Below are 24,010 nucleotides of genomic sequence, written 5' to 3' on the forward strand. Positions count from 1 at the left end.
GAGAGAAGTGAGGTGGCTGAACAACTGATTTTTTTCCCCATCCAGGTGCCTGTTTCATATTTACTTAGCAATACTGCTCTGGAATTCACATACATACATAAATAAGGTTCAAGAGACAGAAGAAAACATTCTCTAGGCAGACCCCAGACTAGAAATCCCAGCAGAGGATCTCAGTTCTCACCTGTGCAAATGCATAACCTCCCCAAGGTGGAATTCCATCCCTGGTCTGAAGCTATCCAACCCCCAAATTACCATTGTAAACAAATGAGGTTTCCAAATCAAAATAAGGTAGGTACTTAAGTACAGCAGGATCGCCCAGGCCTTAGGGAAGGGACTTGGGAAAGTCTGAATAAGGTGCATCACAGGGAGTGTCAGAGATCCTTTTTCGTTTGTTTATTCTCTGTCACCTTCCATTTCACGATCTCCCGTTGAAAGGAGGTAACGATCCTTTCAACCTGTAAAGCAGTTTCTTCTAAGGAGCTGTAGACACACTTTATTTCACTTCTTCTTGGAATTCAAATAGTGTTAACGCCTATGAATAAACAGATACACTGTTGATGGACGGGGTTATACTTAACCTAAACCAGCTAATGTCATCGACAGCATGCCATTCAGTTTTACTGTGGTCGCTTTAGCCGTGTGCTCAGAGCTTTTCCCACGAGAATATTCCAAGGCAGAAAGCTCAAATGTCATTTAGCAAAGCCCCGCGTGGCTATTCTTCCCTGTGGCAGAAGGGGAGTGGGGTGGTGTTCCAGAGAATCACAGGCTACAGGACACGGAGCTCCAGGGGACAAAACTTGGTCACTCAGATCTTTTCCAAGGTAGACAAAATGCCATCGAACATTGGCAGTCTTTTATTTTCCTTCCTTCCAGAGATGAAAACATGACATCATTACCCAAATTGACTCGGACCTCCCACCTCCTGGGGTTGCCTGGGACGCAGGCTGAATCAAAGCATCTTTCCATCAAGGTGAACAACGGTTAAGGGGCAGAGCCAAAACTCAATTGCTTCAGAAGACATTCAGTGCAGGATGTAGTTTTGCTTTTGACAATGCTTTGGAACATTACAGTGATGACCCTTTAGAAAAAAATACATTTTTGTTTATTTCCTCATCGAAATTTGGTCTGTGATATTTCAATCCTTAATCATGTCTCTTTTTTTTATCATTTCAATTGGTCATGAAAAGTTCTGTCAACCATTAGAAAGACGAATTAATAGTAAATAAATCCCAAGGTGCTCAGATTTCCTAGTGTCATTAGGATACATCACAATGTATGTGATATTTCAGACTTCATATGAAGTTCATGACCACAGATATCTCGATAGAGGACCCTTTCAAACCACCTCCCGGAAAAATTGTCTCTTTTGGGGGTTTGAACTCAGAAAAAGTTATCACCTCTTGTTGTATTGAATGAGTTGTTAATAAATCTGCAATACAGAAAAATATCTGGGGAATGAGAGGAAGGAAAGGTGGGGTGAGTGCCAGCCTCTGAGGTTGGAATCTGGTGTACAGCATGCATGTGGAGTTAGCCCACACTGTCATAATCCATCTTAAGGGCTCAAAAATAAATAAATAAACCTGGGAGAATCTGTACAACAAATACGTCTCAAATTAAGAATTTTTGCACAATAGATCATATCAGCTTCGGAGGTTGGGTCTACATGATACCATAATAACTAACTGTAAAGTGAAAATTTTAGAAAGCCTTCTTGATGTTGGAGCTACACCATGTGAAATATATAGAAATTGAGGGTTACCGTATTGCCTGAGGCCAGCGGTGCCCATTACCACAATATTCTACTTGGTAAAGGTGCGTCTCTCCTAGCTGACCACATCGCCACAACCTGGTGAGGTGTTCCTCTCCCAGGGCGACCGCTGGAGATGCCCCGGCCACACTCACTTTCTTCATTTGCCCAACTCCAAGGAATTCTCTCTGACCTTGGGGTTGAAATATCAAGCTGAACCTCTTGGAATTTATCATCAGCCTGGCATCTGTGCTCAGTAGTAGAGCCTCTGAATTCAAAACAGGACTGTTTCCTGGCTCAGAACTCCAGCTCCAAATTCCTTAGGCTCAAAACTGATGGGAAAACAGATCTTCAGCATTCTTCTGATTTAGAAATCATTCAAACTGACAACAGATAAGAAATTGACAAGGAGATGCGAAACCCTTCATTTATATAGCTGTCTCTTTTTTCCTTCTACATAGTAAAGAACAGAGCATCCTTAACCTTGATTTTCTCACTTCTCTCAGTTTAAAGCACAGCCCATAACATTAATTAAAGTGTGTGTGTGAGCTGGAGGGTACAAGTTATATTTCATATGCTGTACCACATGGCATTCTAGAAGAGCTGTACAATTTTTAGGTGTGCTTTTTTTCCCAACTTGCTATGTATGCAGCCCTGCACGCTATGCAGCACAGTCTCGCCTAGACTTCATGCAGAAACTCCACAATAACAGCCTAAAAAGCAACGCAGCGGATAGAACAGATGCTGAGGGCACCGGTGGCTTAAACATTTAGGTAGATGGAGGTAAGTTTCTGCCTGGAGAATGCTGGTGCTGGAAAGGGCATCTAAGATTATCTGGTACAATCCTTTTACTTCACAGGTAAGGCCTGCAGAAGGTGGGTCCAACAACTAGTAAGGGGTAACCCCAAGTATTTCTTATGATTCTAAGTTTTCTACTACACCAGGGCCATATCTCTTTGAGATACAAATACAAGTTAGGTCTTCTCCAAAGGGGGAAAAAAAAAAGATGATCTGCACATCTACACACACCAATGTTTGCATATGAACTCAGGAGGGTCACAGAGCCTCTGAAGTCTGCCTCTGGATGTTACCGGGCCCATGGTCCCCAGGTTAAGAACTCCTATACCTGAAGAAGCAAGTTTTCTAAGGAGAAAGTGCTACTTTCAACCCCTTTCAAAACTTATCTCCTCTAGAATAGAAACTAGAGTTAATGATGTAATCTATAAAATACAGGGAGAAAGCAATCCCAACAACTCAAATAGATGAATTAAGCCCTAATCAATATTTCCATATTTCTAACATGTGTAAAGTAAAAAAAAGATGCCTAAGAGAAATTTAAACCTACATGTATTTTACTACCGATTTCACATATGGACGTGGAATATCGTTTCTCCTAATATGGAGATGGCTCAGCAGTATTTAAATGACTCCTTATTCCAAGTCATGTAAATATGCACCAGATGTATCTTTTGTAAATGTTATGTTTTTCAACTTCTCAGCATTTGCAAGTAGTTGAAAGCTATGTCAAGCATGCTTTAATGGGGCATAAAAGTGTATTGTATTCAAAGAGATGGCACAGCTCTGTAATAGGTGAAAATACAAATGTTGTCAATGGATACATTTTCATTTTATTGATTTACACTGCATAATAGCATGCCCTGTAATCTCCTTTCCATGCATTTCTGTATCAATTGAAATATAACTAGATATTTAAAAATCATGCTTACATTAATGGATTCTCAGGATGACAGAAAATTCAAAACACAGAATTTTATGACTAGAAGGCAACTCAGAGATCAAGTAAATCCCATGCCCTGATTTAATAGATGAGAAACTGAGACCAGAAAGATGGCATGAGGGAACCACGTCACTAACCTACTTGTGGCTTTGTGCATGAATTTATACACCCCTGAAGATATGGAAACTTACTGAGTTCTTTATACTACCTGCCTCTTGACTACCTAAAGAAAAAAATAGAAGGAACAGCAAAACATATATCACTTATTGATTTCCTGCGACTTACTGAGAAGAAGCAGACGTGATCTATATTTTGCAAAGTGTCAAATTATCTTATGGGAAGTAAACATAGGAAGTAAAACGCCAATTGCTAGCATTAAAAATTGTCAAAGAATATCATAACACTTTTTCTCCAATATAAAATCCTAACGGACTCAAGATTAGCTTTTTTATTTTTAAAACAAAAGATATCATAGTGAATTCTTTCCAGAACATTTTCTTGGAGGTTAAATATTATATCAAAGATGTTTAGGAAATACATTCAAGTCAGATGTAGTTGATAGTTCATCTTGAAAAGAGTGCCTTTTTAAAATAAAAGTTAACATAGATTGATAGCTTATTGTAAAACTCTTTTTTTATTCTTTTTCTCTTTTTTTGCTGTGGAGAAAGCAAACCCTATCTCACGTCATGACTTTCTAACATCACTAAGCAGAGTAAGCATTTGAGGGTATGTATCAGTGTATGCTGACTTCACCTGGCTCATCTTCCCCAAATTAGTTTCGCCTGTCACATATTTTTATAAACTGCCTCAAATTCTTTCTTGGAATGAGGCAGCATATTAATTAACTAATAACTTGGTGAAAGTCACTTTCTAAAAGCCAAGTGACCTTTTCACTTTGACCTTTACAAATAACATTTTGCCCTTTGGAGACCAGTGGCAGCAAGGAAGATGTCATTTCGAATGAAATCATTGCAGAGCTTTTTTCAACCTTGATGTCACGGTCACAGGTGGAGCACCGGTGTTTCTCAGGGTTCCACAGCCGACTCTATTTCCTCTTGGACCCCAGACAAAACCCCATCTTTTCCCTCTCGCCGGGAACCAGGCTTGCACACTCTGCTCCGTGGCCCAGATTCAAGGCGCTCCCCGGGGGGGCACAGAGTCCAGCCTCGCTGATTGATCCCGGGCTCGCCTGAAACAGCTCCTTTGTCTCCGAACGATGCCGGATCGGTGAGAAGGTTAAAGACAGTGGCTCTGCCTGTAGCTGCAAGGCATCCAGCATGGTCCCCGCGAAGGTGTTTACGGGCTGAGCAGAGATTGAAGCAGAACCAGCCAGCGCGGCCCCGCGAGCTCCTCCATCAGCCTGGAAGAAGAGACATCTCCGGACTCAGAGCCAACATCACGTTTAGGGATGGCGCTTCCCATCAGCAGGTTACCCTCCTCCCCAGGGTGCTCGGATACAGAGAAACAGACACACTACTGTTGTCTATTTAGTGCAAGGTTTACAGATACACACTCATGCCCCTTAACTTGCCATATCTCAGTGTTAATGGAGCATCCAAACCAAATTGTAATACTCATTTCTGGTGAATCCGTGAAGCCTTATGGAGCCTTATTCCGCCCTCATGATCACGGAGGGCTGGGAGACGGGGCTCACTACGGTACTAGTGTACACAGAGGTCCCAAGAGCCTTTACCATCCTGGTTTTGACGTGACACTGCTGGGGACACTGCACTCACAGATGTCACAGGACTGCTTTGCAAGCAAGCAGAGAGGTGGCCCTAAAGAGGGGACATCTGGGGATCTCCAAGAAGGGGAGAAAGCAGCAGGGTCCCAGAATTTGCAAAGCAGTAAAGCATCGCTGGTACAAGCACCTTGTCTCCAAGAGACATGACCAAAGTTCAGAACTGGGTACCACCACTCCGGGACCTTGGGCAGGTAACTTAGCCCCTGGAAGCCTCGGTTGGCTCATTTGTCCAACTGGGATACAGGCTGCATTTCAAGGGGTGTTTAGAGGCTTAACTAGGACAAGGCACACAAGGTGCATGTTTCAATACCTGGTACCTGGTAAGTCCTTAGTGAAACGTGGTTGTTATTATTACTGTTGTTGTCATAGAAATTCTCTTTTGAGTCTTCATGCTTGAAAACGAGAAAAGATTTGCTTGGAAGAGCTCGCCTTTTCTCATCTTCCCAAACTCAGAGATCGAACACAAGCTGCTGAGTCCTGGTGGACCATCCACCCTCCAGCCCATGCAGAGGAGTTCAAAACGGAAGAGACAGAAGAGGGGAGAGAGAAGAGGGTGGCCAGGGACCAGGTTAGAATCCACTGTTTCCCATCAGCAACAGCCTTGGAGTCCAGCCACCAGCATCCCCAAGCGTGGCTACCTCGCTCCCATGACAAAGCCCAGGCGACGGTGGCAAGAACATTTTCAGAAGGACAGAAGGACCTCATAGCTTGACACTCTCCCTGGTCGCCCTCCCAGTTTACTGGGAGGACAATGGAATCCCGGCTGTTTCAGTTTTCTGAGGGCAAGAGGGGAAACCCCATCAAACCCGAAGCGCTGGTACCCAGGGGCCTGTCGGCGGTTGGGCGTGGGAGAGTCTGTACCTCCAGCGGGTGCACGGCGCATGCTCCAGAAAGACCACCACCCTCGCGCAAATTGACTGCCAACGGTGGTTTCTCCCGCATCACCTACCCCGCTGCCACCCCAGCCCTCCTAAGTTTCTCCGATGCCTTGGGAAACCAATTCAATGCTTCCCTACCCCCACTGTATACCTATAACATCTTTAAAGCATAAGGCTTGGCACAAGAAAATTTAAAAATAGACAACTCTACATTTGATGCTAAATGCATGTATCCCTTAGGAAAATGTATATGAAACTTTTTCCCCCTCTCCACGAAAACCAACTTAGCTTTTAACCAGTGCCACTGAATTGACTGAGACTGCAAGCTAAAATCAGCTCATGGACACAACCAAAGCCGGTCCGGCATTGACTTCTAAGAGCCGGAGGGCAGAGTGCATGTGTGACTGTGTCCGGTTTCCTATGAACATGAGCAACTTACTTTACTTGTACTGCAGCAGGTCTCTCACACACACACACACACACACACACACTCACTCACACCCCACTTTAGAGCTGGGTCTGGTGGGCTGGTCCTGTTTAACAGAGAGGGGTGAGCTCTGTGTAGACTGAGGAAGGTAAAAAAGCGAGGACGTGCTCCAGCCCATGCTCTTTGAAGGGTAATTCATGTCGTTGCCATTGATTTTTCGTTGTCCACTGATTTTACTTCCAGGGCAGCTCACCACACTGGGCCTAGAGCCTCACAAATGAGACCTTTCCTTCTCGCGAACACAATGGTTGCTAATGTATCCAATTCACCAACGTCAGTACTTCACAACAGCACTATTTTCAAGATGCTTTTATATTTATTAGAAACGATATTTTTTTAAATCGCATCAAAACTCTTTTGATGGCTTGGGTTTTTTGTTTTGTTTTTTTTTTTCCTTTCTTTAAGGACCCTGCATTTGGGGTTAAGGGCAGTAAACAGTAGCCAGTCCTGATTGGCCAACAGCTGCTTCTTTATGGGAACCTTACTTGCCAAGTAGCTGGACAGCAATACCCATTTGGTATTCATGGGAAGTACTTGCTGAACAATAATGACAATAATTGCCTCTGATTCTTGTGTTTACAACACTGCCAAAGTATCATTAGGGCCTTATTTATAGATAATAATGCTTATTAATCACAAGTATTTGAATTTTGGAATGTATTAGATTAATATTCTTTTGTACCTCAGTTCTGTACTAATGCTGTGAAAGACATTTACTGAATGCAACTCATTGGGAATGCTTATTTTGAGCTGCAAAATAATGTGTGTAATTTGCAGGTGAAAGATAAAGAAATTACATGGCTACCTCTGAACAGCCTCTACCATGATCAACGGCCAACATGGAAAATTAGGCCTTAACTCTAAAATGAGAAAAAAGGAAGCAAAATAGATATCCCTAGAGGTATTATTTCCAAAAAATCTTGTAAATTCTTATGACAGGAGAACTTCCCAATAATAAGCCTATTATCTTGTTTTGCCATAAATCTTCAGTGGATGGCATTATTTTATTGAAAAGGGTCTGGGGTGAGAAATAATGAGTGATTCCGTAACAATTCCACGTTGTGTAAGTCCTTGGAGGCTCAAGGAAAAAATAGGGTAGTACGACTAATAATGGTAAATAGCAAAAGTACAATCTTAGGTTTAACTGCCCAGTTGTTAAATATCCTTCATTCACTTATTCATTACATTTTTCTAGATGTTTACTTTCTGTGCAAGCAAACATTAAAGCTCTAAGTATTTCCCTATTTTTAGGTGCATCTAGAAATAGGAATCATGAAAAATTTCAAAAGATGATCACACTTTTTCATAATTTCTGTTAGTGTAATGAAACAACTTTATAAATAAATATAAAGCATTACTCACCTATAGTTTTCACCTGGCCACTCCCTCTTGTTATTATAGCAAATATGAAATCAGCAATATTTTTTATCTGGCATACATTTTATTTGTTCTTGGAGTAGCTTATGTGTTAGAACAATATTTCAGTTGTTTAATTAGATGAATGCAAAATGTAGTGACATAATTTTCCAGAAATTTTTGAGAAAGTAAGCAAAGCTCATTAATATAGATTCTAGGTGCTATTTTTAAAATAATATTTGCAACTAGATATCTTTTTAAAAATCTCCTGTAATTAAGGTTTACTAATGTTCTATAAACTAAACCCGAATCTTATCCTACTCTACCAAAGACTACTTTAAAATAGTCTATGGACCTAATTACCACCTACAATACATAACATTGTCCTCTCATATTTTTGTCCCACACTGAAGGTAAAGGGACTGCACCTTTGAATTCAAATTACACAGAGAAAATTGTCCTCCCTAAAAGACCCTTGAAAATGTGTTCAGCAGATGTTTCCAAGTCAGAGCGTACAAGATTCTAATTCATTAAATGTATAATGCTAACATTTTAATCCATTGCTAAATGTAAATAACTTTAGCAATCCCAGTTGGACTATTTAACATTAATTTAAAGTATTTTATAATATGTGTGTGTCTCCTCTCATGGGGCTAAGTAGAAAGGTGAACAATTATCTAAGAACTTCAATCAATGTACTCAGCCAAACCTGGAAAGTCAGCCCCCTCCACTCTATTTATATCTAGTAACTGCCTCACCTGGAGGTCCATTCAGGTGTGTGTTCCATCGGTACAATGAGGAATCAAGCAAGATCTTCTAGAATTTGTTGCTAGCTTACAAATTTAATCACTATAGATAGCCAATCTAGACTGTTCAAATTTCACTCTCTCTCTCTCTCTTTTTTTTTTTTCTTAATAGCCAGGCAGAAGGAAGCGCAGCAATGCCTGAATTCTTCAAATAATTAATTAAATTCTCTGATTTATTTTGCCTTTGGTAGACATTGCCTGGTTCTCTCTTTAAAAGATGCTAGCAGTTGGATGAGGAAAGAAAATAAATGTTTTGAGAGAGCACAGATATATCTCACCTCGATGTGTGTCACTAATAGTGTCTAAACAGTGAGGCTGAGTACCTGAAATCCCCCTGGGGGTCGCTCAGACCCTCACTAAAGCAGCCTCACCCAACTGCTTACAGACTTAAAAAAAAGGCGGGGGAGAAAAGGCAGAGAGGGAGGGAGGGAGGGAGGAGAGGAGAGAGGAAGAAAATGGTTAGTCTATGAAGCTGGAGTTTAAATTTATTAAGAAGATAATTCACTGTGAAACTGGTTTCACAGAGTAACTTGCTCTCCACCAACATCTGAGCAGTTTTCTAACAGCCTGGTTGGCTATGAAACTTGATATCTGTCAACATTTTATAGTTGCCCTGAGTTAATAAGCTTTTTCCCTTCTTTTCTGTAACTGACAAATTTTTTAAAAATTGGATCTTGGATGCCTACATGCTAGGGAGTTTTATTTGCTATATTATAGTTCTGTCTGCTTTTCGGCCACAGAACACCAAAGTATTTATTCTTACAAATCTTTCTATATATGTAACTTGAGCTTACTAAAACAGTCCTTTACTCACTTCATTAATTAAATCGACAGAGAATATTCTTTTACATTTTGGAGTGAATGACTCTTTATCCAAATTTTTTAATACACGTTGTGCAATTTTAGATCATTATATAGCCTATGTCTCCTTCTATCATACCACACCATCAGATAGAAAACTTTCTAAAATAAAAGACTAACTTATTTTTACAGTTGATTTTAAACCCCATCTAGAGTAAAATGTTTTTACTTCTTTCCAAGTAATATTCTTTTTTAAAAATTTTTTCATTTGTGGTATTTCCATCATTTTAACTTTAATTTTTTTAAGAAATTAAAAAACAAACCTCAAAAAGCACTTGGGCTAAACTGATTTTTATTTTCACAAGCTCATCACTAATATTTAGACACCACCGATGAGTCATCAGTCTTTGAAATACTCTGAAATAAACAAGCAATACATTACATGTGGGAATAAATGCCATCATAAACACCGTATATGTTTTTCAGTAAAGAAATACACATTGACATAAACATAGGAAAGCCCACAAAATATTTTGTAATATCAGTAAAAATAACTCTCATTACATGAGAGAGCTCCTTCTATCACGGTCTTCAAGAAAATTTCAAAACCTTATCATTTTGATTCTTCTTATCAATGAGGACAAATAACTTTTCAAGCATAACCTTCAGGTATAATATTTCTTTACGTTTGCTCAGCGCGAACAGGCATTTGGATTCTTGTCAATGTATTCATTTTAACTGTAATTCTTATTTCAACCAAAAAAAAAGTCTTTGAAAATGCAAAGATTCAAAATACTATCTAAAAAGAGGCAAATAAGTAAGATGTCATCCCATATGACACAAATCATTTCAAGGATAAACATATGCCTCCAACTTGCTTTTCCATCTCGAATTATCACTAGACTACTGAATGTCTTTTAATGACATAAAGGCCCACGGAATTAAACTACTTAAAAAATGTTTTCTTTCCAGCAGAATGGAAAATAAAACTAATGCTCTTTTTCATTGTGTGCCGAATTGAATTTTTGTTCTAAGACAACAGTATTTAATTTGCAGGGGAAAAAAAAAGAGGAGAAGTACCTGAATTTAGATAGAATGTTTATATTTTAAATTCTAACGTATGGTGCCCTTTTTTATTTTATGTAAAATGAGTCGTTTATCGTATTTTTAAATGGAGCGTGCTGAAAATATTAATACTGTGCATGGAATTTTTTTAACTGACTCCTGTGGTGTCATCTACAGCTGGCACAATTCAGATTTCAAAAGAAATTTTGAAATTTTTTTCAATAGGCATAAGATTTACTCCCTCTTTCTCTTATTTTAGGACTATCTGTTATAGAATGTATTGTTAATCGTTGAAGTTTGGTATAGTACACATGGGCATGTTATATGCAAATGTATTCAGTTGGGGTATGTATATATTTTGTTATGTTATGTACATAAACATCTACCCTTGTGCATATGTATATTTACATCATGTATAAATATGTGTATATTACCAAAGGGTCCTATACTGAAGGAGGAGGAGAAGCTTCCAAGGGACTGCCATACAATATTTTAGTTAACTGTTAACTGAGGCTGTTTTCTACGAAAGTAATTAGGTTTCCTTTTTTTCACAGTCCCAAAGGTGGGTGTTTATAGACATGGTTTACTTATTACTGTTTTCCAAAAGGCTAGTTTTTTAATCTTATGTCAACATATGCTTTAAATAAATTAGTGGTGCCCCCCCCTTCACCTTGCCCTTCTCTTAGGAAGGCCTATGGGCAAACAGCTTGATAAATAATTCAAAGAAAAGCTGAACTTTGAATCCAAAAACTAAAGCTCATCCTGTTAAACATTGACATTTCACCATTAACCTTCTTGACCAAAATTTAGCTGTCTATACATTATCTTATGAAAAGGAGTGATGGAAATAGTATCAAGATACTGGCTGGTGAGGGTCTCTTGAGGTGAGTGTGAGTAAATTTTACTCAGAGCCTTTCTCCAGAACAGGAGGTCTTATAGTGAATTGTGGCTAAGAGTTAAACCACATAATGTCCATCTAAATCCAAGAAGCAAAGACATATATACCAATGGTGTTTCCAAATTAGTGAAAATCCCCAGATGCAAACATTAGGACAAAAAGAGGACACTAAAAGTATTTATAAAGTTTATTTTTAGGATCCTCTGAAAGTCACGTTATCAAAACTACAGTTGGGCAATTGGGTTCATATTTTCAGTGATGGAGAGAAATATTTAGCCTTTTTCTGAATTCTCTCTGCCCTGTGTTCCCCCTTGACAGTTGAACAATTTGGACAGGCTAGTTAATGTTGTAAGAAGGAGGAATTTCATTGGGCCCAAGTTTTCTTCTATTAGTCTGCTTTCCTCTTTTCTAATAAGAGATAACTGACAGCCCTGTTTTGTATGAAATTATGAAAATCAGAGATTGGAGGAAAGGAGAGTCATTATTTCAGAACTGAAAAGATGTGGGTGTCTGCACTCCCCGCCCCCCCCCCAAAAAATTCCCATCACTGGAAAGGAGCCCGCAAACTGGCTGGCTGGTCAGCTAAAGAGACCCCCAAAAGTGATTTTCAACTGGTTCCTACCTCCACCCTATGCCTCCACAAATAATAAAAACAATCTCCACGCAAGCCCCTTTGAAGGCCAAGACCGAGAGGAAGCAGATACACAAGCCCCTGAAACGTGGCTTCCCAGTGGGTGAAATCCCGTCTCAAGGGCAGGCAGGAGCCTGGAAAGGCTCTCGGTCGCATTTCTCAGCGGACACGGTCCCTTTCGGCTCACCCTCGCTCACGTGAGTCCGGGGGTCCGTGAACATGCCGGGACCCCAAGAGGGATCTCTCTGGGGCTCAGAGGGTATGGAAAGCGGAGGAAGGAGACGCCCGCGTGGGGGGCGGGGGAGCTCTAGGTGGCAGATTTAGATCTCACGGCTGCACCAGAGCATCCCTCACCGCCTCCTGCCCTGCCCTGCGCGCGCACCGCACTCCCACGCACGCCGCCCTCGCACACACCACACACACACACAGCACCACGCACACCGCACCTGCACACACGCACACCGCTCCAAGCCGCTCTCCTTGCCGCTCCGCAGAGGAGCCCCTCCCGGCGCCCGGCCCTGCTCCGCGAGCGGACAGCGAGGCTCCCGGGACTCCGGAGCCCGCGGGCCGGGAACGAGGCGCGCGGCCGCCGACCCGAGAGGGGTCGGGAGCGGGGAGGAAGGGCCAGGGAAGGGTGACCCGGCGCGATCCCCCACCCCCACCCCCACCCCCACCCCCCCCCCCCCGCTCTCCTGCCGCCCTCCTGCGCCCTCCTCCAGCCGGCTCTCCCCCCGCCCCTCCGCCAGCAGCTCTTGTGCGGAGGGGGCGCTGGCTGTGCGCGTGCGCGCGGGCCGGGCGCGGCCGTGGGCAGCGCGGGGAACCCACGCGGCCCGGCCACCCGCGGGCGGCGCGGTGGCTCCTCCGGCGCCGGCCTGCAGGGGGCGCCGCGCTCGCGGGGCCGCGGCCTCGGGCGCGGAGGAGGGGCCGCGAGGCCGGCGCGGAAGCGGTCTCGGCCGCGCGTCTCTGGAAGGTCGCGCGGAGTCTGGAGGCTGGTGCTCGCCCGCAGGACGGGGACGGCGCTTTCCCGCTTGTCACCAGCTAGTCCGCTCTCGTGTCCCGCGGCCGGAGGGGGACGGGAGCTGGCCGGGGAGGTCTCCTCCTGGCCGGTGGGCTTTGCCTGCCTGCTCGGAGCTCTGGGTGGGGAGGAGAGCTCTTCTCTAGCGCACGGCCGCGCCGGGCATCGGAAAGTTTCCTACCAGCTGGGGACGGAGGCGGACCAAGTGCGAGCCTGCTTCCAGGCTGGGACGACCTGAAAGTACCAGAAGTGTCGCCGGCCAGCCGCGCCCCCGGCTTCCCCAGCAGTCACCCCCTTTCCTGTTCGGGCGGGCCCTGGGCCGGGGGCCGGGGAGACCTGGCAGTCCCGCCGCCCGCCCGGTGGGCTTCGCGCCGCCACCCACGGGGACTGCCTGCCCTGCAGCTTCGCTAGAGAAGGACGGTGGAGCCACGATCCCAGAGGAACTGAGTCCGCGTCCTCGCAGGGCACCGAGGGGTCTCGATCCGGCCCAGGGCCTCTGCAAATACTCCAGAGGGGCGCCCGGGCCAAGAGTACCCTTGGAATAGAACCTCGGACTCCGGGGTGTCCACGTCCCTTTCTCACTTCAGAAGTTCACCTGAGCTTGGGGTGGTGACTGTCCCCCGTCCCGATCGATACGGACCCAGCAACCAAGGCCAAAGGTGTGCAGATTTTTTTTTTAAAGACCCACATCATATAAACGTGAGATTTTTTACCAGGCAGCACAGATTACTTAAAGCGTACCATTTCTCCGCGATCCAATTTTATTAGGATTTACTCTCATTTGTGCTCGGCTTCTCTGGGGAAATAATGCTTTGATTAATGTAATCCTGGCCCGGGATCCGCCACATGCCCCTCGCCCCTCTCCCAAGAGAAAGGGCCTGTTTGACAAACAATAACAGAGCAGCAACTCTTGCAATCTGCCCACACCTTTGGGGGTGGCTAGGGAGAGGGTGACACACGATCCCACGCCGTTTGCTAAAGGCAAGGGTGAGAGGAGGGAGCGGGCTGTGCGAGGGACGAACTTTCCAGACGCAGAGCCGCGGGCCCCGAGGCGCGGGGGCTCCAGGGGTGGGCCCCGGTGGGGTGCGCGCGTGGGTGCCTGTGCGCGCCCGCCCGCTGGTCGCCCCGGCCGCCTGCCTCTTTGTCCCCAGCCACAGGCCTCGGCGACGGGGATCTGCGCGCTCCTCGTGGGCAGCCCCCGGACCCAGGGCGCGTCCACAGCGCCCACGCGCGGTTCCAAAGCACCTCGAGAGCAGATCTTGGGGGAGAACCGGGCACCGACCCGAGGCGCCCCGCAGCCGCCAAAACCTTGGCCAGAAACCTGGAACGCGGGGCCAGATTCAGCGGCTCTCCTCCCGCATCGATGCCTGCGCCCCTCCAGCCGTGCACACTCGGACACAATGCGGATCCGCCGCGAGCCGCGCTCGCCCCTGCGGCAGGCGGAGAGCGGGCGCCCCTTTCCCGCTCCCCCTCCTCCCGCGCCGCCCGGCCCCCGCCCCGAAGGAGAACAGCTCAATTACGAAAAGAGCGAAGGCAGGAAATCCCAGGCTCCAAGGCGCCCGCCGACGCTCCTCTGGTCCCCGTCCCCGTCGCCCCGTCCCCACCCCCAGCTTCCCCAGCTCGGGGGGGGGGGGGGCGGGGGGCGGCGGGGCGAGGGGTCCTGCCCTGCTCCGCCAGAACAAAGCCCGCCGCGGGAGCCCGCGGCCGCGCACCGAGCCGGTGACAAAGGCGGGCGGGCGGCGCCGAGTTCCACGGCCGCGCTCCGCCGGCGGCGGGCGGGAAGGAGGCCTGGAAGGTGGGGTGCGATGCGCACCGGCTGTTCCTGGGCTGCGGCATCTCGCCGCCTTGTCCCCGGTGACCGGTTAGGGTGACTCAGCGTTTCCCTCGTCGCTGGCCCGCACCCCGTCTGGTCTCTCTCCCCTTTGTGCCTCTGGCCCCGCGCTCCTCGCTCTCTCCCTGCTTTCTCCTCCACCTCACTCCTCCTCCTTTACTCCCTCTCCCCTGGCCTTTTTGCTTTTAATCGCTTTCCATTTTTCTTTTTCCCCTAGAAAAGCAATGCTAATTCGACTTCTGAAGGCCCCTCTGGGTGTTCAGATAACAGTCTCAAAGTCCTTGCTGGGCAGTGTGTACGGAGAAAAGGGGAGTAATGGGTCCTCTTCATTTTATTATGCAAATTGTGCTCTCAGTAAAATAAAATGCAGTCTACGGAAGCAGAGCTCGGCCCTGGGACCCCCAGAAGCCGCCGCCTATTCGAGAGAAGCCGCTTCGGAGGGCCGCAAACCACAGCAGGGGGCGGGCAGGGGGACCCTGCGGCTGCGGAAGAGAGACCCCCCCCCAAAGCAAACCTTTCTAGGGAACGTCCCAATCTGACTTCCTAACTCTGGAAAGGAATCGCTTGCTGGACCCTAGCACTGACATCCCAGTGTTTTCGAATTTTGGAGACTTGAATAGTCAATGTTTTTCCAAGTGAAGTTTTACTTGTTTCTGCGATGTGAATTTCAAATAAAGGGAACAGAGCCTAAGTCATTTGGACAACACACGCCTTGACTTCTGGAGTTTTTTTGCACCCTGATATAATATTAAATTAAGAGCTGAGGGCTGTCCAACACCACTGTAAGCTTGGGATCCTCCCCTTGGGCTTTGTTGAGAAACCAGACTCCCTACCTGAAATCTGGGGGGAGGAGGTGGGCCTTCAAAGCTATAATCAGACACAGAACTTTTAACTGGGGACTAACAAGCCCCAGTTGCATGGAGCTACAATGAACAAGGTCATTTAGTTCTACCGCCAAAAGTCTCTTTGCCAGATATTTTAGTGCTGCAAACCACAGAGTATCCGAAGTATCACTTATCTGTGAATATTGGTACTGTATTTTAAAAGGGAGCAGAATAGCCACCCTTGAAGACCCCCTAAGGCTGACAGTCCAGGGTGAGCCTAGGGAGGGAGCAGGGCAGTGAAGTGGGAGCTTCAGCATCCACAGGAGAAAAGACACCACAGAAGCATCATTGGGGGGAAATGCCCAAAAGAGCAGCCTTCAGCCTGATGAGCTGCAATCTGCACCCAGCTCCTCAGACAATAGCTAAGTTCAAGTGTTAAAAAAAAATGTAAAAAAAAAAAAAACAGAGGCACTAAAGTACAAGAATTGCTTTCTGGTGTGCTACAAAGACATCCATCAGGAGGCTACCTGGTTCCAACCCAGAAAGGAGAAGCTATACAGGGAATCTGGGGGGTTCTGGGCAGGGCGTGTCCTCAAGGAAGAGAGGAGAGTTCATTCTGTTAGGACCACAAGCTCAAAAATATCCAACCACCCCTCTGGCAAAGCTGAGTTAATATTTTGTTTTTAAAAACACAGACACAAAAACACCAAGTTGACCTTGGAATATTTTTCTAGCTAGACATACCCACATGTTTTTGTTAATAAATCATCATCATCACTCTGGTCAATCAGCTGGGTTCTCTGTTACCTAGCCCTGTGAATTTAAATTCCAAGAAGACCACTGTTGGTGGGGGGAGGTGAAAGGGGACAGGCAAGAATAGTCCATCACATTGTGTCAGCCACGGCTTCCCTTGCGATTGGTAGCTTTCATTACCAGACTGGTCAGGTGCACGAATGCAGCTACAGTGAGCAAACTGTTGGAAATGGGTTGTTTTTAAAGCATACACTCGATTACCAACTTATCGTGCCTTCTTAATTTAGATTCCACAATCTGAGATGGTCTGTAGTTTAAAGCTGTCCTATAAGCATCAGAAGTAAAGCTTCTTACTTGAGGGTGAGAAATCACAAGTGTCTGAATTTATCATTGCTCCTTGCAGCCCATCTAAGAGAACTAAGTGCTTGCTCCTTTCCTGCAGATCAGATAAATCAGTTATCAAAGTGATGCAAAGAACTAGGAGGAACCACCGGGACACTTCCAAAAACTTAGCAAGACCAAGAAACAACCCACCCACCGCCAAGCCAGATGACAAATACTCATTTCCACCCAAAAGCCACCACTGAAGAGCCCTTTCTTTGGATCTAGCACACAGCGTGGATTGTGAGTATGCAACACATTTTAATTTGTAAATGCTAACGGCAAATGTGCTTCTGCACTGCCACGGTACCGGACGGAGCACCTTATCGTTCTCAAATGGAAGCAAATGAGTAAATACCCAGTTTTTATGTTGTACATCTGACCCAGGTAACGTTCTTCATTCTCTCTTTTGGCAAAAGCAATTTCACCATCCCCAACAATATAAAGTCTGTAGCTTTGCCCAGCTCTTTGGATATTAATTCATACCCAGTTTGATTGTTTCCACCTCCAAATCATTACAGAATGCTAACGCGGTCTCTATAATATGCCAGTTCTCAAATTAACTTGTTGCTTTACCCAGAATTATTTTCTATTTCCTTTACTCGAGGTAACCTAAGATTGTAGATATCATGAGTAGCAAGCTTTGTTTTTCTTCCAGGTTTTTTTTTTTTTAAGTAACTTTATAGAAAAGGAACATACGAAGCAGCCAAGATAGGAACCATCCCAGATCTCATGAAAAGTGATACCAAAAAGTACGCTCCCAATATGTACAATTATTGCTTAACTATTATTTTACAAAATGCCTGGCTGAACAGAAAAGTGCCCTTTCTCCTGAATAATTTTAAAATGCATTTAGCAGCCCAGGGCCTGCAAAGTAACCTAGAGCTTTGAGGCATTGGTCTAGTGCGTGTGGATCTCCCCCAGAAGTCTTTTGTCTGAAATGTCCGGAGAGCTGAAGAAAAAGCCATGTTTGGGTTCAAATTACACGGTTTCTTCCATTTCCCACTTTGTGTTATTCGCACAGACCTGACAGTACATTTCCTGACTCTAAATGTGAGAGCTCCTGGATAAAAATCATGGAATTAATATGTTTTTTAAAGTGTCTCCTTTGCATACGTTATTCCCATAATCTTTCAGCCCTCCTAGATGCAATACCACTTAAATCCAAACCTTGACTTTTTCAAGTTAGTTTCAAAGCAAAACTTCTGGCTGGAACCTGGCTGGCTTGGAGTAGAGTTCGAAAGGATAAGGTGTCTTTCCCGCTCCTCCAGAGGGACGGTAGAGCCTCCAGCCCGGGGCCCTTCCTGCAGGCTCGGTGGCAATACGCACAGGTGTGGGGAGCCGCTGAACAACAGAAGCCAGCTCCCCACTTCCAGTCACTCATGGCTTCCCTTCCTTAGGCTCTCCAAATCTCCTTGGGAAAACTGTTAGTGACAAACTGACTAATTCCTCAGAACCGGGCAGGATTTGCCCTTCACTATTTTAGGAAATTTTCCACGTATCTTTTCATCCTTCCCCACAATAAAGTTCAGTCTTCCTTGGCTGTATCTAAAAATCTCTGAGGCGGAAAGCCTGTGCTCTCTTGAAACTTTTCTGCAACTGTGTTAGGTCATACTGTGCCAAAAAGTTGCAAGCCCACAGTGACCTCTCAGGGATGGCTATTTTGTATTTTCCCTTTTCCCTAACAAGCCTTTCAAGGATAAATCCAAAATCTTTCTACAGCCAGAGGAGGTATGAAGAATTAAAGGAGCCATTAAATATCAAAGGGAGTAAAAGAGATCCAGGATGCCTTGACTGAGTCTCCAGGAGCTGGATTTTTATTTAGAAGTCAAAGCCTGCATCAAGTTGAAGAATGTTCACTATTTAGTAGATAATATCTTTAGAATGTATTTTTCTCTTCTTGACTGTTTCCCAAAATATACAACCCAAAAGCCAGCTTCTGAGGTAGCTTACTACATACCCCTAATAATTTTGTAAAGTGTTTTTGCTTTCACAGCCCAACTCTGTTTTGCAGACTTACATCCACTCTGCGGAAAGAAATGGAGGAATACTTTTCTGAACTGTTTTTCTTTCAGGGCCATTTCACAGAAGGGGCTGGGTGGGAGATGGGGGGGGGCTCACTGTCCTATTTTAAGGCGCTGTGCTCTGCAACGAATTCACTCCTCGTTGTGAATATGCATAGAAAGGTAGGGGCATTTGTTCCTTTGGCAAGTTTGGAAGAGCAGATTTGCTTTTGAAACAGCTGCATTTTACACGGTACCTGCTAAGACGAGTCAGTGCGCCCCCTGCTGACAAGCCAAGAGTGCGACTCCCGAGCACTTGCAAAGTTTATTTTGTTCAGTAAACCGTGTCATATAAAATTAACAACAACCAATAAAATTAGCTTATATGTTTCAACTGTAAAAGTCCAAAACAAAATAAAGCTAGTTTTGGTGGCGCTAGAAATCTCTATCTCGGCTTCTTCTCTTTGGCTGAGCCAAGGTCCTTTTATCTAAAGCCCAGTGCACAAACATATAGCTTAATGTGACCAGTGTTCTTCCTTTTCTTTTTCTCTCTATGGCAACCAATATGCTCTGCTCAGAAATGTTCCCCATCAAGGAAACAAATGATCTTCAGGGAGCAGCTCTATATGGCATCTGGTCCAATGGAGCACAGAGAGTTAACCTCAGTCAAAAGCGACGCTGCCAGGCACGCAAAACAAGGAGCGGAAAACTGGCGATTCTTACCCCCTCCCCAAGTGAAACCTCTTCCTCTTTCCTGACAAACCATTTCATTGATTTGGCATCAACTGTTTCCAAAGAAATTACAAATTTCAAATTGCAAGGTGTTCCGGAGACAAAAGTGCAATAATATTCCAGCTATTTGATTCTCACCCCCTCACCACCCCAGACGTGACTTCCTCTAAAAAGAACAAAACCAAGAACCTTTTAGAATCCTCTCCAGCCCATTTCACTACAGTAAGTAAGGTTCTCACATGGGCTTGGACTTGGCCTAGCTATTTCCTCCAGCCGTATTTCTCGAATTAACTGCACCTAGCAAGCAAGGCACCCTTAATTTTTACAAAACCCAGGGACAGTGGCGAGAGTCGGGGGGTGAGGGGTCAAGGCCGGCCGTCAAAAATAGAAAACAAAGTAAAACACTATGCCACGCTAAAGCTCCAGCATCCTTTGGGAATAAAGTGTAAGGTGTCCTGGTTAGTTTTGATTGATCACCCTCTTTCTGATGGCCTTTCACTACCGAGCTGGGAGACTGCAGCTTGCGGCCAGCTCCCCAGACGCGGCCTTAACCAGGGGGGCACCGACTTCCTGCCACTTCTTCCTCCACTGCCTCCTTCTTCTCCAACCCTCTGCCCTCCCTTTGCCAAGCCCCCCTCCCTCACTCCATCCCCCTGCTCCCAGCAGGAATCCCTCACCCCAATCCCAGGCAGGCACACGTAGTTCAACACATCAGCATTGGCTACAGAAAGGGGGTTTCTTTCCCTCTAGTCCTGATTCTCTAGAAAAAAGAAACCCCAATATTTATAATACTGCGTGCTTCATCATCACTTCTTTTTCTAGGGCCTTTATATTTCCCTGACAATCAACAATTAAAATTAATATCACTCTCCTCCTCCTCCCCCCCCCAAAAAATAAGTAAAGTGCCTTGCCGTGGGGAGCTTTGGAATGAGGCCATCGTTTTATGTAATATTTTAGCAGGGCTGGGTTTTTTTAACTCTCCCCCCAACACTCTTTCCCTTCCTTCCTTCAAAACAGTTGCCCTCTCTTGTCCCAAGCGCTGGAAACAAGCTCCCAAACCTACAAAAGCATAAATAAACCGGAAAGGAGGGGCAGAAAAGAGAAAGCAGGGAAAGAAAATGAAAAACACTTACCGAGCAAACTTCCAAGGTTAGATTTTTAAATAAATGAAGATGTTTCATTTAAAAATAAATAAATAAGGTGACTGGGGTGAGGGGAGGCATATTCTCAACTCCCCAGAAGCGGTGCTTCCTTAGTCTTGCCTTTCCAGCGACTCCTCTAAGCCCAGCTCTCCACTAGTCTATTATTTTCACCAAAATATATGAAAATGTATGCAAATGAAAATCAGCACTAACTGTTCTCCCCTTGTTATATACTTTGGATTTTTTTTTTTTTCCAGACAAAACAATCACACTCGGCAAAGGGAGGGGACGGATGGGTGGGGCTGGGGAGCGACTGGAGAACTAAGTACGCGAAGGGGGAGGACGAAGGGGACAGAGCTCGGAACAGAAGTGTATTTCTGATTTCGAGGAGCAGGGCGTTTTGGGGGGCTTCCCGTACGCGCACACACACCCTCCTTGAAAAGAAAGTGGATGTGTGTAAAGTGGATAGCAGAAGCGCTATCACGTTTCATCAGGCCACCTGAGACTGCTTTTGAAAGCGTGTACTGTGAAATTCATAGCAGTAATTTAGACAAAATCCTCACTGTATATTAATGAAAGGGGCCCCATGGCTCTGTTCCTATCCTCCCCATTCAGTGTAAACAAAACCACGAGACTCTCTCGGTTTTTGAGCCGGATCCAAGCAAAATCGGCAGGAAAGGAAAACATGGGGTGCTGGCACCGACTAGTCAAACGTCTGCACCTGGAGATCTCAGATTTATTCAATGAAATCTGTGTTCCATCTTTCATATATACATATACGCATACATAAATATAAAAAGGATCCTTAGGGGGACGCACAGGGAAAAATCCGTTCTGTCTGGGGTTTGGTTACCGCCGCCGTTCAGGTCTATACCTTCGCAATAATGGAATCACTAAAACCTACCTACGAGGGCATCTCTCCCCCCGGCACGCAGGAGCTGGACCAGATCCTACACAAATGCTACGCGCCCACTGTTCATCTCGAGATCTCGCAAGGGCTGCGTGTCTGCGACTGGGCTGGAGAGCTCCGGCTCTGAGTACCCCTAACTGCGCTCAGCAGAGGAATTATTCGCGGGAGAAGGGCAGCCCCGAGCACCCCGGCGGCTCCGCGTCTGCGTCCGGGGCGGCGGGCAGGGCCGGCGCAGCGCGGCCGGGTGCGGGGTGCAAGCACACGCACACTCATTAGGGACGATGTATTTACTGAATGTCCTAGTCGGGTTAGTTCATTGGAAATCCCCGAGGAGGGTTCAATTTGCCCTTGTTTTCGTGGCCACTTTCTCTTTTTCCTTGGTTCGCTGAGGCTCCTCTGTGCAGCGTTTCCGCTTGGCCGCTTCCCCCACCCCCTCTTTTCCCGCCCACCCCGCGCGCTCCCCCTCCCGGCCCCCTTAACTCTTTCCGCCGGGCTGGGCTGAGAACGCGCTCAGCGCCGCCCGCCGCAGACCCTCCGAGGCCGGAGAGAAAGAGAAAGCCCCAGCGTGCCCAAGAATAGCGAGCAGGCGAAACACCATTAATAACCACCGCACCGAAATAAAGAAATACACACACGCACCCGCACACAGTGTGAGCGGTGGAGGGCGCGGCGGGCGGATCCGCTTCCTTAGGCCGCTCCCGCTGCCGCAGGCTTCCCGACGCCTTTGGGGGGCGGGGGGAGACACACTGACGGTGTGTCTAGGGGGGAAGGTCGGCCGAGCGCTCCGCCGCCCGGCACCCCGGGACTCGCAAGGGCACGCGCGCTCCTCGCCGGAATCCCGGCGGAGGGGGCGGGGGAAGGGAGAGGCGGGGGTGGGGAGCGCGCTGCAGCCTGCGGTCCTTCTCGCACGCGCGGGCCCCGCGCTGGTCCCGGGCTGCAGGTTTCCCAGACTATGGCATCCGAGAACTTAAACAAAGGGGGCCGCCGCCGGCGCGAAGCAGCTGCGGAAAGTTGCGGTGGCGGATTTCCAAGGAGCGCGGCCGCTACTCGGGCTCTCGTCGCCGCCAGCTCCCCCTTCCCACCCCCGCCGAGGCGGGGACGGGGGCCGGCTGGTGGAGGAGCAAGGAAACTTTGAAACCACTGGGGACACATCTGCCTATAGGTATTGGCGTGAATGGCGCATCCGTGCCGGGCGCGTTACCGATCTCTGGGATGGGGTGGGGGGCGGGGAGGACGGCAGCACAACGCGGCACCAGGTGGAGTGGGTAGGTTGCTGTTTTTCACGATTTTCCCCTCTACGTTCTCCTTCGGATCCCCGCCCGCCCGCACGCCCCCCCCCTTTCCCTTTCTTCCCGCCCCCTCCCCCTCCCAGACCTATTGAGATGCCCAGAGCCACGGAGGGAAAGCCTACGTCTCGGCCGGACACTAAGAGTTAAGATGTGGCGGAGGGGGTGGCGGAGGAGGGGCGGGGAGGAGAAAGTGGCGAACCGGAGGGAGGCGGCGGGGGGAGGGGGGGACGACAGATTTCCAGCTTCTACGACGCTCTGCCTAAATTAAAAAGCAACCAATCGGAACGGCCGGAAGGGGGGCCGCGCGTCCTGAGCCAGTCATTCCGGACCTGCCAATCACCCAGCGGGTAGCCAATCAGCGGGGGCCCTGGTGCTCGACTTCCTTGTATTTGGGAAAGTGCAGTGGTGGGTGCGCGCTCGCGGCGGAGGGTAAACATTCGACAGTCCCCGCTCGGAGAGGGAGGGACAGAGAGCGAACTGTCAGATCCGAGCGGGCGGGCGAGAGGGCGAGAGAGCGAGAGCGAGAGAGAGAGCGAGAGAGGGAGGGAGGGAGAGGGGAAGAGAGAGGGAGAGCGCGCGAACCAGGGCGCAGAGCGAGCTCCCGCGGCAACTCCGCTCCGGTACGGCCAGCGCCAGCGCCGTCGGGGCAGCCTCCGAGCCGTGCGTCGTGCCACTGGAGTTGGTTGTGTATCAAGGATTCCCTATATGCACACACACACCTCCACCTCCACCAGTGCACTCTTCTTCCTCCTCCTGCAGACCTCTGCTGGGAAAAAAATAAAACACCAACCCCAACCGTCAGCAGCAAGGTAACCGAGAAACTCGACCTCGTTTTTCTCCTGTTCAATTTTTTTCCTTGTTATATTTGTCTCCTAATTTCTACCCAAAAGGAAAGATGTCGCATCAGACTGTGACTGTTGCAAGGAGAATGAAAAAGGACTGTTGTTTCAGAGGCAACCACGAGCTCCGGCAATAGCAA

The 24,010-nt window shown here is 46.9% G+C and overlaps 1 protein-coding gene across 1 annotated transcript; it reads right to left on the reverse strand.

Moving 5' to 3' along the window:
* Positions 1 to 3,317: 3,317 nt before the first annotated feature.
* LOC133105034 (collagen alpha-1(I) chain-like) lies at positions 3,318 to 22,894 on the reverse strand. The gene is made up of 8 exons (XM_061210914.1): positions 22,574 to 22,894; positions 22,382 to 22,464; positions 14,879 to 15,010; positions 14,094 to 14,596; positions 13,348 to 13,573; positions 12,977 to 13,272; positions 12,598 to 12,923; positions 3,318 to 4,845 (listed from the first exon to the last, which is right to left on the reverse strand). The coding sequence occupies exons 1-8, from the start codon at positions 22,892 to 22,894 to the stop codon at positions 4,531 to 4,533; spliced, it is 2,202 nt and encodes a 733-aa protein (XP_061066897.1). The 3' UTR covers positions 3,318 to 4,530.
* Between the last annotated feature and the right edge of the window lie 1,116 nt (positions 22,895 to 24,010).

Source organism: Eubalaena glacialis, chromosome 14, assembly GCF_028564815.1.
Source record: "Eubalaena glacialis isolate mEubGla1 chromosome 14, mEubGla1.1.hap2.+ XY, whole genome shotgun sequence".
Taxonomy (NCBI): domain Eukaryota; kingdom Metazoa; phylum Chordata; class Mammalia; order Artiodactyla; family Balaenidae; genus Eubalaena; species Eubalaena glacialis.

Excerpts from the sequence above, each read along its gene's own strand:
- LOC133105034 (XM_061210914.1), bottom strand. The coding sequence starts at position 22,894 with ATGTGTCCCCAGTGGTTTCAAAGTTTCCTTGCTCCTCCACCAGCCGGC. Across the intron at positions 15,011-22,381 it reads ACCGCTCACACTGTGTGCGG|GCGGCGAGATGCCGCAGCCC; the intron begins GTGCGTGTGTGT and ends ACCGGGGACAAG. Across the intron at positions 13,273-13,347 it reads TCCGCCTCCGTCCCCAGCTG|GCAGGCAAAGCCCACCGGCC; the intron begins GTAGGAAACTTT and ends AGCTCCGAGCAG.